Genomic DNA, 18,089 nt, shown 5'->3' with positions numbered 1-18,089 from the left:
GAGGGGTGTGGGGGGGGGGGGGGGGGGGGGGGGCTAAGTTAGCTTGTGCTTCATTGGTTGAATTATAAAGTCTAACACCCAATCTTAGAAGGTCGATTTTCTAGAAAAATCAATTAAAATCGGCCTTAAAGGTTAATACTCTTTTTTACGTAAAATCTCAATTTTCTAACTCTCAATCAGGATAATATTAAAAATAGTTACATTCTGATATCGATATTTAATTTCTTAATAATTTTTTAATACTTTTTGAATCAAATACTTATCTGATCATGTCATTTTTATAAAATAAAATATTATTATCGTTTTTACTAAAAATTGACCTCGTAAAAATGTTATTTTGAACTTTTGAAACAATTTATAAGAATTAATCGGCTTTAAAAGGTCGATAATGTTGATTATCTTAAAAAAAGAAATCGAACTCATGAGGTATGTTCACACATATTGTTTCTTTCGATTGAAAAACCTATCCATGTAATCACGATGTATATGTATGTCTCCATTTATTTGAAGTAAAACTATGAAAAGTTCAAAATGTATGACTTTGTATACCATGGACAAACATAATTTATTTTGGATGATCAAAATACCAAAGAAAAAAAAAATGAAAGAGAAAGGGAAGGAGGGTGGACATCATAATCATTTCAATTAAATCATCTCGTCCCCAATTTTGATAACTAATAATATACTCTTTTAGGGCATGCCAAGTTCAATAAATAAAGTGAATAAAAATGGAGATGTTGTTTTGTTAATTTAACTTTCCTTTAAGCCTCATTTTGTTATCATTTTAATAAAATCAGACAGACAAAATATTAGTACTTAATAATTACTCCATAAACAGCACCTTGACTTTTTATTTTCTAGGTTATTTTATTTTAAAGTAATGATGACATACTTTTTTTAAAATAAATTATTTAATATACAAATAGCGTGTAATTGGATAGAGTTGAATGGATATAAGTGACTTTTATGGCGTGTCCTCGCTAGTTTGAATGAACGATTAATTATTAGTCGAATTTTTCTCAATTATATTTGGAATATTGATTTTTTTCCTTTGCTTTTGATTTGTTCCTTTTTAAAAATAAAAATAAAAATAAATATATATATATATATAATATGCACGATAAAGTCTACAAAAAAATCAATAGCTAATTTTCTTAATCACAAAGTCACAATTTTATATTATCACATAAAGATTGTGAGTTATTTTACATTTAAGGACATCATCGACTTGATAAGCTACTCTTAAAAATATATATAAAACATTAACCAAGAATCCATGAACAACAATTAAATGATATGAGTATAAATTTATTAGTAGAATTATTATGTGTATCTCATAAGTGAAATTTAACTCCACGTTCTCTTGTCCCAGCCCAAGCCATTCTCTATAAAAGAAAACGAAAATAACTTTGTTTTAAGTTATATTTAGTTTTTAAAATTTTGTATTATATCAATATTATTGTCATACAAATGAAAAAGGGAAAAATAATTCGAAGCAATTACTTGGAAAAAGTACCTAATGTTGCTAAAGGTGTACTTTTTATTTAAAAATTCATTTATCTTAAGACTGGTTTGGGAATATTGCATTTTTTTTTCTTCATATTTCTTAAACTCCATATCCAATCAAACTACATCATATGAATTGAAACAGAGAAATTAAATAATTACATAACATAAAGAAACTATGTAATTTTATAGCTTATATGTATCTATGTCTGCAATTTCTAGCCTCCATTGCCCACTTCAATCTCACATGTTCGTCAGTGTTTCAGTTGACCGTTAAAGAATCAACGTTGCTTCAATGGAGATTGTCATACATACATGATAAAATATACACTTCACATATCCTTCATATACAATTGACCTCTTAAGCAATTGACCAATATTGTGCATAAACAATTTGAAAACACATAAATTGAATTTAGTTGACCACACATACAGTTAATTACATAAGTACATATTTATCCAACTTTTACTTTGAAAACACATACAATTGGATACACATATATTCAATTCCTGCTTTGAAAACACATCTATACTTGCTCAATTGGCAGAACATACATATATACTATCAGATATTGTATCCACATAATGTCAATTAAGAATAGATATTGTATACGTGGGAATACAATATATTTTTCTACGTTCCAAAAGAAAAATGCTATTACATCTTGAAAAATAAAACTTCTTGCTATATTTTATATAAAAAAAGTGCTATTTATGAAAAATCCCCCCGCCCCCGCCGATCACATTCTGTCTTCCCTGGTTAACTATGAGAAAAATCAAAAGCTAATTAATTAGAGAGAAATTCGACGCAAATTATTAATTTAATTTTCAAACTATAGATGATTTTAAAAATATTTATTTAGTTGACTATTTAAACTTAAATATACTTTAATCTTGCAACATAAAAAGAATACACTTCTAAATTATCGTCAAGTTTATGTGTATTTTCAATCCTTCTTTTGGCCTTTTTATTAAGAGCCTCATTCTGATACAAAAGTTTAAGACCACTTGCTTATGTCATGTGGCAGATCGAGTGTGCATCTAAGTTTAATTAGTCAAGGAGACGAGTGTTTTTAAAGCTGTCAATTATACATACCTAAATTCTCACCAAATTTAAGAGTATTTTCAGTACTTGTCTCGATTAATTACGTGAAACTTGTTGTTCACAAAGTAGGTAAATTAAGATACCAATTCAAGCCGCCTAAGGTAACCTTTGTCTCCCAAAGCCAAATGTAAATATACCTTTCTTCTTTCCCTCAAACCCAATTTAGTTCTAGAATATCTTTGAAAGTTAAATATTTTTCTCCTCTTTGAAAGAAATTAGTTAAATACAAAGAAAGTCCATTTTCTTGATCCATTCAAACTACAACGGCGCCGTTGCTCTTCTTTATATTTATTTATGTCTGCACAAAAAGAAAACAAGTACCTTAATCACAAAGCAATAAAGGAGCATTAATAACTCAGAAATTAAGAAAAGCTCCGGCCAACTTCCCGGTAATACTCCGCCGCCGTGCATCTCGGACTTTAGTTCAATTGGGTTACTGAATTTAACGAAATGGGTCAAGAATCTTTCATATACAGTTTTGTAGCTCGTGGTACTATGGTACTAGCTGAATACACAGAGTTCACCGGAAACTTCCCGGCGATTGCAGCTCAGTGTTTGCAGAAATTGCCCTCTTCAAACAATAAGTTCACTTATAATTGTGATCATCATACTTTTAACTTCCTTGTTCAAGATGGTTATGGTAAATTTTCCTTCTTATCTTTTTTACGTTGTTTATGCACTTTTGTTGGTTTGTTTTAGTTGGATTTGAAATGGGTATTGATGGATCTTGAGTTGTAGAGGAAAAGGTGGAGTCTTTATTGGTGTAGAATTGTGCTGTTGAAAGATTGCTGCTAAGAAAAAAGGGGCAACTTATGTGAACATGTTACTTATTTTTTATGTTGAAAGATTGCTGGGAAGAAAGGGTGGGTACTGTGCTTAGGATAATTTGATCTTTGATTTAGGGGTAAAACAGAAAATTAGCTCGCCATAAATTTTGAAGTTGAAACTTGACATACGGAAATTTGAGTTTTTGAAGTTGTGACGTTTGAAATTTGAAGTTGTGTTTGGACATGCTTGATTTTTTTTTCTTTGAAGTTTTGATCAAAATCTATGGCCAAACGCAAGCTAAATTGACAAGCTCAACAATGATATCATTCATGATCTGACAACTTGAAAATATCAAAATCTGATCAAATTTCATGGCCAAAGAAGATAAATTTTCAAAATCTACTCTCAAAAGCTATGGCCAAATGCTAGCTAAATTGACAAGCTTAACAATGATATCTTAGGGAGATTTTGAAATGGTCAATGCTTGCAGCCACAATCACATATTAGTAAGAGGGTTGTGGTATGTTGACGATAGTGTAAAAGTAACCAAATTACAAGAGAGGAGTTAGTACAGAGAGTACATATAGCTGACTCCAATTAGTTTGGGATTGAGGTGATATTGATAGATACTCTTCATCCTTACTAAGCCATCACCTTCATCAGTTATCTGCATTTATTTTTGTGATGAGCAATGTTCCTGTAAGTGTAAAACTGAGAATTTGGTTTAGTTCTTGAAAAGTTAGTAGTATAAGCTGAATGCAATAGATATAGGATGTGAAGTGTCTATGTGGGATCAGTTGAGATTCGTCTTTCAGCAAATGGAATTGTCAGAGAATTAGCTGATGGGAAGCGGGAGAATTTGGTAGATGTTCTGTCCTTTTGTTTGTTGCATTGTCAATATTCTCTACACGTATCAAAGAGAAAAAAAAAGAGATTTTAGTGGTTTATTGAATAGTCAAATTCTCTCTACATAGAAAAAGAAATCCAAATTCTAACGAAATACTAGAAAAGAGGATGTGTTTCCAAATTGATTGATTACACACACTCCATCCTAAATGAAGTGTAGTTTTTTACTTCTCATTGACAAATTAATACTGACAGGAGGTAGAGTTGTGAACCTATGCTATAATTGTAGCTTTAAAATGATTAAGGCAGAACTTGGCTTTCTAATCTTAGTGGAAGTTTTAGACGGCGCTAACCGTCAAGATTCTGTACTCTGTAGGTTGAGGAGGCTGAGTGAGATCGGAAAGGAGCTAATAGACAGTCAAATATAGGGATATAGATTGTCTTTGGAGGATAGTTTCCACTTTCTTGGGTCATATTGTAGTTTAGATTGAGTGGATAATTGACGGTCTTACTAGTTCATGGCTCTATATATACCTCTGGTGCGGACGGCTGCCCCTGGCTGCTCTACTATCTAAAAAGGAATAACGTTGAGAAAGTCAAGTTCGATCTCAAAGAATCTTTAGGCTGCCAAAGTGCCTAGGCAAATAATATACTCCCTCTGTCCCAAAAAGATTGTCTTAGTTACTATTTGAATAGTCAAAGAGTATTTTCTTTGACCATAATTTTTTCAAATACTTTCTAAATATTTTGAATTGTTAAATATCTTGACTTATAGTACTTTTTATGTAGTTTCTATATATGTAAATTTTGTTTCAAAAATTGAAGATTGTTCGAATTCACACCAAACATTAGTTAGTCTGTCCATCATATTCCGAATCAAGACAATCTTTTTGGGACGGTGGGAGTACTTTTTTTAATAAGGTATCTCTGCTGATGATTTCAAAGAGCCTTTACCTTTTGAATTGCTAAATGATGTCATTAGCTATATGGTCTAGTGATCCTATTAAAAATAGATATATGCTCTAGCATCGAGAGTCAAAAAGCTATATTGTCTGGTGTTTCCTAGTAAATCTGTTTGAGCTTGCTATCGTTTGATACTTGCAGGGAAGTGATTAATCACCTTTTGCTGCTTTGTTGACCTCCTTTCACTTATGTTCCTCCTACTGTCTTATACTATAGGTTGATGCAACAGCTGAACCTTGTGCAAGTCTGATCTAATGCCTGTTATTTTTTTGCAGCTTATTGTGTAGTTTCCAAAGAATCTGTGGGGAAGCAGATTTCTATTGCATTTTTGGAACGTGTGAGAGCTGATTTTAATAAAAGATATGGTGGTGGTAAAGCAGATACTGCTGTGGCTAAAAGTCTTAATAAAGAGTTCGGGTATGTATTCTCATATTCTACTGCAGGTGTATTCTATTACACAGAAGTATAACAGGTAAAATATGTCAAACTTTTCAGACCTATCATGAAAGAACACATGCAGTATATAATTGACCACGCTGACGAGATTGAGAAACTACTAAAAGTTAAAGCCCAAGTGTCTGAAGTCAAAAGTATTATGTTGGAGAATATAGACAAGGTATGCCAAGTAAACTGGAGAAAGATGCTTTGCATATGATATTATCTTCTGCAATATGGTTCACTTGTTTCTTCATGATACATATTGTCCTCTGACATCTTTTTTTTTTTTTTTTTTTTTTTTTTTTTCGAATCTGTGGGGAAGCAGATTTCTATTGCATTTTTGGAACGTGTGAGAGCTGATTTTAATAAAAGATATGGTGGTGGTAAAGCAGATACTGCTGTGGCTAAAAGTCTTAATAAAGAGTTCGGGTATGTATTCTCATATTCTACTGCAGGTGTATTCTATTACACAGAAGTATAACAGGTAAAATATGTCAAACTTTTCAGACCTATCATGAAAGAACACATGCAGTATATAATTGACCACGCTGACGAGATTGAGAAACTACTAAAAGTTAAAGCCCAAGTGTCTGAAGTCAAAAGTATTATGTTGGAGAATATAGACAAGGTATGCCAAGTAAACTGGAGAAAGATGCTTTGCATATGATATTATCTTCTGCAATATGGTTCACTTGTTTCTTCATGATACATATTGTCCTCTGACATCTTTTTTTTTTTTTTTTTTAGTTTTTGTTTCTGAGATGGATGAATTTTGCCTAGTATATCCAGATAAAAGTAATTTATTCCTCCTCTTTGTACAGCTACATGAACGTCTTATTGCGTGATGGATCTGTAGTTAAAGATGAACGTTCGTTAATTTCGCCCACAAATGTGGGATGAATATATTTGGACCTGATAGCTTATTAGAAAACATAATCTTGAACCTTACATGGTACCTAATTAAATCTTTTTATTCTTCCGACACTACCCTGTTCCTTCTGAAAATCATTTGTGGATACCATAGACAGTTCCAAAATAATTTTAAAAGTTCCATAGGTAAAATAAAAATTGGCTTTATACAACAACAACATACCCAGTGAAATCGCACTAAGTTTGGGGGGGAGGGAGGGGCTCTGGTGAGGGTAGAGTGTGTGCATTACCATTACCTTGTGGAGGTAGAGAGGGAAAAAAGGCGTTACGAAGAAGAAAAAAGGTAGTAACATTTTGCTTTCAGAGAATTGAGTTCGCATCTCAATTTGAGCTTAAAATTCATGAACTTCACCTAATTTAGGTGCCTCTTCCTGGTCAACAATACATCTTTTGTCTATATTATGGAATTTATCTTATCTCCTATTTTTATTTGCATTTGCTTAAGATCTTCCTTTTTGACTAACAGATCTTTGTTCAGAAACAATTACATCTTAAGTCATGTAGTTGGTATGGACCGTTCATGTCATACTAGATACTTGTCATCACATTTGATCTTTGTTCTTTTTTTGATAGGTTAATAATAGATGTAATCTTTTTGGATTTAGCATCTGGTTATCATAGTATCCCATGTTCCTTAATGAATCCCAAAATCCTGTCAAAATTATGAATCTGTACCTTTTCGGTTGAGAAGCATCTAATCTTTGATGAACCCTGTTGTTTGCCAGCCTCTTTAAGTTTCAATGTACTGTCAAGGAGAAGTGTCTTGACATGTGATTGAGTTGTGGTTGTTTGATGAGGTAATAACCATGTGATTCTCTCTGATTGTGGTTGCACGATGCATCCAATGAGATGGACAAATTAAGTAAAACAAAAAAAGAAAAAGAGAAAAGTATCTGCGGGCACTAATCTATTATGTGATGCATCAATAATTTCTGTCTTATTAAGTCGGTTATCTCATGGATTTGCTCGGTCTCTGACCTCACTTTGTGTTCCATGAGATTTCAGCTATTCAACCTATGAAGTGTGTTAACAGTAACTTGAACAAAGATGAATGACTGCTTATAATGCCAATAACTGTAACATTAATATTTCAGAAGCGAAAGTTCCAAATTTCTTTCAGTATATGCATGAAAAATAGACTTTCCACCTAGTTTGGAGGACATCTTAGACAATTTTTATTTATTAAGCTGAAGCTCCAGATTTACAAAAATAGACCTACAGAAACTAGGATATCCAAGTTACAGCTAGCAAGGACGCCAACTCCCTTTAATAGCTTAGCATTATTGTACCATGGTAGATTGACTAGTTACGTACTTGTAAATGCTTCTTGAATCCAGAATCGATTAATTAGGGTTGTTGACCTGCCTGATTCTGGTATTCAGGCATACTTAATATATCTGATGCGATGATGCAATGTGCTTTTGTTGCAATCTGCAAGTCAGATGTTAACTTTGACATGTGTGTCAGCGTAATGGGATTGTAAACTTCAGCAATAACTTCAGGCTTTTATAAGCATTTATGCGGTTCGAAAAAGCAACAACTCAAGCTATTTAAACTTCTATTCATTTGACTTAATTTAAACATGCCAGGCCATTGAAAGAGGGGAAAACTTGACTATACTATCTGGCAAGACTGAGAACCTGCGTGATTCGGTAAGTTTGGTTGATGATTTTCTTATAATAGCATCTGTAAAATGTTTCAAACCTTGTATGTTTGCTTTCAGGCCCTTGAGTTCAAGACAAAGGGGACTCAAATACGGCGGAAGATGTGGTATCAGAATATGAAAATAAAGTTGGTTGTGTTTGGCATCATCCTGTTTTTGGTTCTTATAATCTGGCTTTCAATTTGCCGTGGCTTCAATTGCACGAACTAGCATATCAATGCGAACAGTTGGGACTAAATTCATACAAATGTAGACTAACAGGATCCAAACAGGCACATCTGTGGAGGAATTTGCCATGAAGAAAGTAAAGCATCTATAAGCCCTTTAGTTTCAGAAACGTTTTAGAAAAACAAAAAAAAAAACATTATTTTTTCCTGTGTTTATAGATTCTTAGAGCAGTGTGAATGTCTTTTTATTAGTGTGTTTGTTTTCGGGGAGGGGTCGGCGGGGAGGAGGGCTGCAGGCAGTGGTTATAAGCTTAAAATTCTGTATTCTGTGCTGTGTATATTGTAGACATGCTAGATATCTATAATTGGTAAAAGAATTTTGATTCAGTGAAAATATCTGGATTGATACCTTTGTTGGAATGTCACTGGGCACTGGCTTTCTCTCTTTCTTCTTATTTGTTGCTTCATCTTTTGAGTGAAGTTGAGGAAATGCAGAGCTGATTAGCAAAATAGAATACCTACAAGCTCCCACCTTATTTGCTCCCTTGGTGACTCCAACCTACAATGTCAGGGTTGAAGGTGGGATTACTTACTATCTGAGCAATTCTCTCTTATCAACGAGTCCTTTGTCTTCTTATGTGGTCATAGATAATTATCATTTTATGAGTTAATTTTAGAAGTTAACTCGGGTCCAATATTTATTTTCTTAACATAGTATTATCGTTAAACTCATTTTAATTCTTGATTAATTCAATAATACATTCTCATGTTATATTATTCACTCCTTCGATACACAGTTTTTTCGATATAGGGTATCAATTACTTTTCCATATTGGTTGAGGGAGGGGTTGTTTGTCACCTTAATATGATTTCAGATAATTTATTTCTCACCACCTGAACTATCTTGTTATTGTCATATCTTGAGTAAGTATTTCGATAGACATGTAAAATATTTTTCATTGTTATGGATATTGTTATATAACTTAAATTTCTTTAATTTACAAAAATAAAAGGGGTGGCCGGTGGGGGTGGAGAATACAAAGACTAGATAGTTTGTGAAATTACATGGTGCAACCAAGTCCATTCCTGTTGGAGTTCAAAGTTATACAGGAAAATTCAAAGGTTATGCAAATATAACTTTTGAAAATTATTTCTTCGGATAATGTTGGGCTCAGATCTAATCGTTGTGGAGTGCTGTAAGTGCAGCACAAACTTAGCCAAATTAGCGAGTGTGAGAACAAGAATTCAAGCATTCACCCATCTTTTTACTGTTGTCAATGAATCTCTTCCATGTTCAATTCTACTCTATGTTAGAACCTCACTCTTGACTATTCAAATTCACGGCTTATTCATAATCAAGGCTCTAACCGCCTAATCAAGGAGTGGAATTCTCTGCTCCCCTCGGAAAACTCCATTGCTTTGACCATCCTCAATGACCTGAGGATGCTTCGAGCCTTCAAAGACGGGGGATCATTTTTTTTCTTTTTTGTTTCGCATTTCTCATCAAAGGAGCATATCTGCTTAACCTTTTAAAAAACATTAGATTGTTGCCAAATATTTGCAAAAATGTTAAAAAAAAATTAGCTTGTAGTCTAACGTTTTCTCATAAGATTTTCAATTGTTCAAAGAGGATCTTTAGACTGTCCTTAAAAGGTCCATAAGTTGTAAGACAAACAATACTACTAAAAGAAATAGGAATTAACAACAAATAAATTTTGTAACTAAACAACAAAATTTGTCACTAATCCTATTTAGCGATGAATTATCAAAAGAATATATGCTTGTGAATAATTTATTGACAACTTAAATAGATGAGTCTTTTTTTAAAGTTCGAAGGCGTATTTTAGCCTTTTCTCTATTTTAAATAATCTTTTTCATGGCTAAAAGGTCATTATTGCTACAACAAAATTTAACACGTGACAAAAATTAATAATTAGCTACAAAATGTTATTTTAGCGAAAATTTTATGACTATATCATTTAACTATTGAGCAAATTTTTGTGACTTGAAGCAAATATATTCATTTAGCCACCCTAATTTATTTCAAATAATTTATTGTGACTAAAGGATTACTTTTTTTTGATAAAGGTAACATGACCAAAGCTATAAATTGTAACTAAAGGATTACTATTACTACAATAAATTGTAACTCATGAAAAATCTTAATAATTAGCTATAAAATTTTATTATGACAAAAAATATGTGGTTATATCATTTAACTATTGTCACAATTTTTATTTTTTTAATAATTTGAAGCAATTTTTTTTTTATTTAGCTACAATATTTTGGTTCAAATATATAGTTTATTGTGGCTAAAATGTCACTATTGTTACAATAACTTTTATTGCGTGACAAAAACCTATGATTAGCTACAAAATTTTATTGTAGCAATAAAATTGTAGCTATTTAGGCAATTATGGTCACGATTATTAGTAATTATAGAAAAATGAGAAATTAGCTTTGCTAGTTTGACTTTTGTGGCTAAAATATTTTACGAATTTGTAAATAGCTATGAAATTTGAATTTTATGGCTATTACTAAGTAATAACTACGATTTTCAAATTAATAGCTTAAATTTCATAACTCTATACATTATATTGAAGTTAAGTGGTTTTCATAGTTGGTTGAGGGAGAACTTAATTAACAAGTAATTGCGCAAATGCTTGAGTGATAGGTGGGGGTTGATTTAAAGTATCGTCTAAAATTCACGTGAACACGTGGACCGATTAGATTTTGTTTATATTTATATATATATTAAAAAATGATTAAAAGAGATAATCTAAACTATTGTGAGTGTGTTTCTCAAACTAATAAGTGATAGTTGAGGTATGAAATTCACACTCTCAATAGTTTAGGTATGAAACTCAAAAAAAGGGAATAATTTAGGTGTGTTTTTGAAGAAAATAAATTCAAGGAGACTTTCACCTCGCATGACAAGAGTGAGGAAGCAGATTGACATTAATTTCTACCTCGTATTTATTAAAATAGCAAAAAAATTCAAAGGAGAAGGACATAAACCAAACCTCCTAACCATCCTAATGGTCGACTAAATAAGTCTACTATCTTGCTAAAGATGGTATGCTAAGGCGGAGCTAGATCAGTAGTAATAAATATTATCGTTAAAAAGAAAATCTATTGCCACTAAATATGATTTTTTGCTTCTATAGTAATATCTAATGGACTACTCATAAGATTCATTTATTTATATATAAGAAGACATTTAAAGTGACTAGTATTTTGTGCAGTTGTGGACAACAAAATGATGTTCTTTCTATTCTCAGTATCTCTTTCTATTATTCTCATTTTTCTTCTTCATAAAGCCAAAATGAGTAGAACAACCTTTCTGCCACCAGGTCCAGTAGGACTACCTTTTATTGGTAATTTGCATCAATATGATAGTTTAAACCCTCATATCTATTTTCGGAAACTTTCCAAGAAATATGGCAAAATATTCTCATTGAAAATTGGATCTGCTACTATGGTAGTAATTTCTTCAGCAAAATTAGCAAAAGAGGTAACACAAATACAAGATTTAACATTTTGTAGTAGACCCTCTTTTCTTGGCCAACAAAAAATTTCTTATAATGGTCATGATATTGCCTTTGCACCTTACAATGACTATTGGAGAGAAATGCGAAAACTTTGTGTTGTTCATTTGCTCAGTCTCAAGAAAGTACAATCTTTTAGATCGATTCGTGAAGATGAAGTATTGAGAATGATCAAGAAAATATCTCAACAAATAACCGCTTCACAAATTATAAATTTGAGTAATATATTGATTACTCTAACACGTACAATTACTTGTAGAATTGCTTTTGGCATTAGGTATGATGAAGAAGCACATGAAAAGAGGAAATTTGATGAACTTTTAACTATGACACAAGATATGATGACACATTTTTTTTTCTCTGATTATTTTCCTTTGTTTGGTTGGCTTGATAAATTATTTGGAAATATTCAAAAACTTGAGAAGAATTTCAAGGATTTAGATGAGTTTTTTGAAGAACTCATTAACCAACATCTCAATCCCAATAGGCCAAAATCAATGGAAGGAGATATTCTTGATCTTTTGCTTCAATTGAGGAAAGAGCAATCAACTTCAACTGGTCTTACTTTGGACAACATAAAGGCAATTTTCATGGTAAGTAATCAACGATATATGTCTAAAACCAATATATGCATATTGTAGATAAAACAATAATTCTATATATTGATAGTATACATAATTGTGTAAAAAAACTTTATATTGAAAAGTATACATAAATTTAAATCTTATTTTCTAAATTTACCGATTAGATATACTATATTGTCGGTGTACACAAGTTAAACTCACATACATGTATAAGCTACACTACTTTTGAGAATTTCTCATGATTCGACAATTTCTTCCATTTTACTCTTATTTTATATAGGATATATTAACTGGTGGATCAGATACTATCGCAGTTACAGTAATATGGTCAATGACAGCCTTAATGAAAAATTCAAAAGTCATGAAGAAAGTTCAAGAAGAAATCAGGCAATCAATTGGGAACAAAGGCGTTGTGAATGAAGATGATATTCAAAACATGCCTTATTTTAAAGCAATGATAAAAGAAACATTTAGATTATATCCACCAGGTCCACTTCTAGGGCCAAGAAAATCAATGAAAAAATCCAATTTAGAAGGGTATGAAATTCAGTCAGGAACAATAATTCATGTGAACTCATGGGCAATTGCAAGGGATCCTGAAATATGGAAAAATTCAGAAGAATTTATACCTGAGAGATTCTTGAATAGCGATATTGATTTCAAAGGCCAAAATTTTGAGTTGATTCCATTTGGAGCAGGCCGGAGAGGTTGCCCAGGTATTCCGTGGTAGATTTATAATTTACATGATAAGTCCAATTAATTCCACAATTTTTAAATTTAAATTATAAATTTTATGTGAAAATCATGAAAAATATTAGCAATAGCATTCAAAAATGAGATCTACGAGCCTGAACCATTTGAACTATTTAATTTAAATATGTACAAATCATATGTGTAGTATATACATTATATCAAATATGCGTATACTATACATATAATATATATTATTATACACAATAATATTATTATTACATGTATTGTGTACAGTGGCGGAGTCAGGATTTTCAATAAGGGGGTTCAAAATCTGTAGAAATAGACACACGAAGTAGCCGAAGGGGGTTCGACATCTACTATATATACATAAAAAATTATTTTAACCATGTATAATCAATATAATTTTCCGCCGAAGGGGTTCGGACCTTAGTACAAGGTGGCTCCGCCCCTGATTGTGTATATAGACTTCGTGCATGTTAATAGACTATATATAACTTTCCCTTTAAAAATCATCTGTCAAACCCATACTTTTCAAAGAACTCACAATTATAAAATTATAAAGATTAAATCTGGAATTTGTCTTTCTGCAGGTATTTCACTCGGTGTTACAACGGTAAATCTTATACTTTCAAATCTTCTGTATGCATTTGATTGGGAGTTGCCTTATGGAATGATGAAAGAAGAAATTGATACAGATGGTTTGCCTGGACTTATCATGAATAAGAAAACTGCTCTTTGCCTTGTCCCTAAAAATTATCTCTACACCTAGTCAAATAACTTATGTTTAATATGGTACGTTGTTTTGAGCTCGATCACTTCAATTATAATGTTTGTGATAATAAAATTTCACCTCTATATTTAGAGGAACTATGTAATTGTTTACAATATTAATGTATCTTTTATGTAAAATATTAAAGTGTGTTCCTGGTTCAACATTTATATGGACCATGTTATTTAGAACATAATTTATGTTGTTATTTAAAAGTTAAATTTCGAATCACAACTTTATTGTCTATATAAATTCCTCCACACTGCCCTTATTTTGGCAAAATATTTGTTGCAAACTTTCAATACCAAGATTATTAATAGGAAATAGGAAAAGGAAGAAGAAGCAAATTAGAAGATACTAGATCAAAAACTATACTATAAATGCGATTTATTCATACTTATTGGAAAAGGCAATTATATACATTACTATTTGTAAGAGATGGAGAGGGAAAGGGGGTCACGATCTGAAAACTCGAGTTATGATGACACATATCAAAACCCACTGGTAGGTAAGTCAATCCATATCTCTTAACGACAAGTAACGAGCATATTGGGCAGAAACCTTAAAACAACAGAAAGACAATCAGCCAAACAAAGAAATAACAACGGAAAGGAGAAATGACATAAATATTTAAACAATAGTACATGATACTATCCCACAACATGTTGGATGATGGTACAAAGCTACTAAAGTGAGTACAACCTCCGAAATGAGTAAAATAAGCACAAACTTGTCTTATATATAAAAGACTAGCCAAAAACTATATACAGACGAAAATGAGTCAAATTAGGACGTCATCAACTCACCGTCGATCTCCAGAAGTCCCCGCTGCTACCCATAATCACCATTGTCGACTGGAGCTCGAATCTACATCAGGAAAAACAGATACAGAGCGTAGCATGGGTACCGAGATAACAAGTACCAGTAGGCATCATAGGCCGAATGAGCTTGGAAACCAAATACATAAAGAAAAACGGGGAATTAAATTGTAACTAGAGGTTAGATAAATGGTACAATAGTGGAAACTCTAACTATGATCCTCGACAATCTAGCAGAAATAGAGCGATAAGGTAAAACAACTAACTATAATCTAACTGGACCCCATAAGCCCAGAAGGTACACTCGTGCATAATTAAAAATAAAATAACCTAAACCGACCCCCACAAATCTGATGAGTGCACAAAAGAGCTAACACTATTCCTAACTAAGATTGGATATATCAGAATTGGACAAACCGATATCTGGACCTCAAACCACAACCAAGGCACCCCACATACCCTAATAGAACCAAACCATCGAGAACTGTGCCTGCACTTTGAACCGTGACCAATAAACATATGCCCAAACCACGAGCTGTTGCTATTAAAAGTGAGCCTGGACCCCGAGCCACGGATGGTACACTCTAAAGAACTTTATAGTCACACATTCATTATCATGCAGGAGATTCCATAGAGAGAAACCTCCTTCGGAGTCATAAGGGACCCACTCTAATTTGGAACCCAAGACCTGATCTGGGGTAACCAACAAGACCCAAAATGTAACACCTTGGAAGTTGGAAAGTAAAAAAAGGAAAGAAAAATGCAGAAAATTGGCTGAAACAGTGAACTACAAGTCCAATCTACAGATCGTAGGAAGTCCTACGGGCTGTAGAAAGGCAATCGTAGAAGGTTGGGTTGAGTTTTAGAATTTCAAGATTTTGAAGTTTGACCTACGACTTGACAGGACAAACTGTAGTAGCTTTGACGGGTAGATGACACTCATATGATGGATCCAAAGATTTGGTTTAAGACCTCAGGTCTATGGAAGGTTTTGACGGTTCATAGTTGGTTCTACGGGTTGTTCGGTGGTTTCGTAGAAAGGTTCCAGACTTAGTGAAATTTTGGAGTGAAACTTATGTTCTATGGATGTGGTCTACGGATCGTAAAATGGTCTCGTGGGAAATGATTAAATTTTGGGTTTCTGAAGTTGGTTCTACGATTCCCCCGTATGGGCTGTAGAAATTCCTACGGACTGTAGGTCACAATCGTAGGGCTGCCAGACAGTTGTTTTAAAAGGGTATTTGGATCTTTTCCTATGCATCTAACACCTCATCAATAAACTCTTGAGGATGCTTAACAACATTAGACCCATGAAATTCCAGAGGATTCATCTTAGTAAATTCCCTTATCCTTGCCGTTTTCGTACCCACATTTAGGTTCACATGAGTATTAGCCTCTCTATTAGCTTGGGTCATCATGGATTGAGCCAATACTTGAAAAATGACTCGAAATTCGGCATGAGCCACTTGCTCGGCCAAAGAATAAATTTGGAACTTAAGGAACCTCGAGCTCCACTTTATCATTGCTCGCATTCCTTCTCACATGAGCTCTTCGAGGGGCCATATCCTGAAAATGATCGAACACAATTTAGAGAAAGATCTTTATTGAGATAAACTCTATGGAACGACTTTAGAGTAATGAAATAAGTGAAGTTTTCTAAACATTTTATAGCCTCCTATATATAAATGTGGCATGCTTCATAATTATGAACATGACTTTACTCAACGTGGCTTTTCAGACTTCCTATGACCTTTTTCTAAAACCTTGTGCTCTGATGCCAAGTTTGTCACGACCCAAAGTACACCCTAGACGTGACATGGAGTATAAGACCCCGAGAGGCCCTAAACAAGCCACTTGATATGTATATACACAACATAATAGAGAAAAGCAAGAAATCACATATGAAATAAAGAGCTTGACATTTAAGCGAAAGTCTATCAAAGTCTTGACAAGCCATTTATTACATCAAAGAGTGGTCGAGACGTAATCGGTAACCCACGTACAACATCAAAAACATAAAGACATAAGAAAGCAATAAAGACATCATCGTTCTTTTAGTATGAGGACTCACCAAAATTTTAAATCTCTAAAGCGATCACCTAGCCACGAACAAAGGGAGAGGAATTGTCACGCCCTATATTAATAAAAAAATATAGGCACAAGCATGCATTAGTACATGAAATGTACTAAGTATGATGAGAATGCAATAAAACATGAAACATGATCATAAGAGCACATAATAGAGAACATACTATGCATGACTAAGCTAAACATAATAAAACATTTAATGAACATCATAAATGTTGACATGGTCCATGCATATTAAGATCATGAATAAAAGCTTCATAAAATCTTTAAGGAAAATTTAGTTTATTTTGTGGGATATTAGCTTTAACTGACAATAGACCCTGCGAGTTATAACATGGAATTCGATGTAAGTCCCACATCGAGAAGGGAGAGTCTACTTGTCAAGGTAGAATTCTGTATCATATCATGTGCTATATGTGGATCCAATCTCTAGGCCATTTAAGTTAATCATACAAGGACATGTAGTTTGGAACAAGCGGTTGCTACTAGAGACTACCCTATTTGAATCTCCACCTCAAAGTTCTCTCGGTGCTAAGTTCAATTCCAACAAAATAGTCATTTCCATAAACATAACATCATACATGGAGAAAGCACAACTAAGCTTAAACATCATAGAGTAGTGATACACCCAAATTACACCTCCCTAAAAAAGTATAAGCGGTTGTTGTCAAATAAAGAACCTAACAGAGGTTAGGGTCGATGCCACGAGGAATATGGTCTAAACTTAGGCCAATTTACCATTGATTGTGCTTTTAGTCAGATTATTTCCGTATAAAAAGGGGGGTTTTGTAAGAAAAAATATTTATTGATTGATTTGTAATAACAAGTAACCAAGTAAAAAGATTTGCAGTTTGTAATATCAATATGAGATGAAACTAGGGCATATGTGTTCCCCACAAGTTCTTAACGCAGTAAACCTTACTATAGTAACCCTTTTGTCATGAGAAGTCGGTAAGTTAGGTATCTCCTAAGTGATTGGTCATCCAAGTAGAGAATTTCACCACTCAATTTAGTCGGTCTACCGGTGTATGCTTTACTAACGCTTACCCTTGACCCCAGATTAGCCCTCACATATTTGGGTTAGGCTATTAGATAGCGGATTTCAATGCTAAATCCTCGTTGTTTAATCTCTTTTCCCATTCATTACTTCCTTGATCGGGTCAATAGGAATCATGAGAGTTC

General features: G+C 33.0%; 2 protein-coding genes across 3 annotated transcripts; both read left to right on the top strand.

Annotated features, from left to right (window-relative positions):
* Positions 1-2,788: 2,788 nt before the first annotated feature.
* On the top strand, positions 2,789-8,806 carry LOC102579175 (vesicle-associated membrane protein 724). Of its 2 annotated transcripts, XM_015306689.1 has the most exons (6): positions 2,789-3,251; positions 5,464-5,501; positions 5,952-6,055; positions 6,134-6,254; positions 8,146-8,208; positions 8,280-8,806. In XM_015306689.1, exons 1-6 carry the CDS (start codon positions 3,062-3,064, stop codon positions 8,427-8,429), a joined length of 666 nt encoding a protein of 221 aa, XP_015162175.1. In that variant the 5' UTR covers positions 2,789-3,061; the 3' UTR covers positions 8,430-8,806. The 2 variants fall into 2 exon arrangements, with proteins under 2 accessions (XP_015162175.1, XP_006342793.1); XM_006342731.2 differs by lacking the exons at positions 5,952-6,055; positions 6,134-6,254 and adding an exon at positions 5,684-5,804 and having other exon boundaries at positions 5,464-5,605.
* Positions 8,807-11,644: 2,838 nt separating this feature from the next.
* LOC107059782 (cytochrome P450 83B1-like) lies at positions 11,645-14,033 on the top strand. The gene is made up of 3 exons (XM_015306705.1): positions 11,645-12,527; positions 12,799-13,234; positions 13,823-14,033. The coding sequence occupies exons 1-3, from the start codon at positions 11,646-11,648 to the stop codon at positions 13,999-14,001; spliced, it is 1,497 nt and encodes a 498-aa protein (XP_015162191.1). The 5' UTR covers position 11,645; the 3' UTR covers positions 14,002-14,033.
* Positions 14,034-18,089: the final 4,056 nt, after the last annotated feature.

This window comes from Solanum tuberosum, unplaced genomic scaffold (genome assembly GCF_000226075.1).
Source record: "Solanum tuberosum cultivar DM 1-3 516 R44 unplaced genomic scaffold, SolTub_3.0 scf00035, whole genome shotgun sequence".
NCBI classification, from domain to species: Eukaryota; Viridiplantae; Streptophyta; class Magnoliopsida; order Solanales; family Solanaceae; genus Solanum; species Solanum tuberosum.
This window is presented reverse-complemented; position numbering and strand designations above follow the sequence as displayed.

Bases quoted from the DNA above. Each gene is read 5' to 3' on its own strand.
- LOC107059782 (XM_015306705.1), top strand. From the start codon at position 11,646: ATGATGTTCTTTCTATTCTCAGTATCTCTTTCTATTATTCTCATTTTT. The intron at 12,528-12,798 runs GTAAGTAATCAA...TATTTTATATAG, and splicing joins ACATAAAGGCAATTTTCATG to GATATATTAACTGGTGGATC. The intron at 13,235-13,822 runs GTATTCCGTGGT...GTCTTTCTGCAG, and splicing joins AGGCCGGAGAGGTTGCCCAG to GTATTTCACTCGGTGTTACA.
- LOC102579175 (XM_015306689.1), top strand. From the start codon at position 3,062: ATGGGTCAAGAATCTTTCATATACAGTTTTGTAGCTCGTGGTACTATG. The intron at 6,056-6,133 runs GTATGTATTCTC...CAAACTTTTCAG, and splicing joins AGTCTTAATAAAGAGTTCGG to ACCTATCATGAAAGAACACA. The intron at 8,209-8,279 runs GTAAGTTTGGTT...GTTTGCTTTCAG, and splicing joins CTGAGAACCTGCGTGATTCG to GCCCTTGAGTTCAAGACAAA.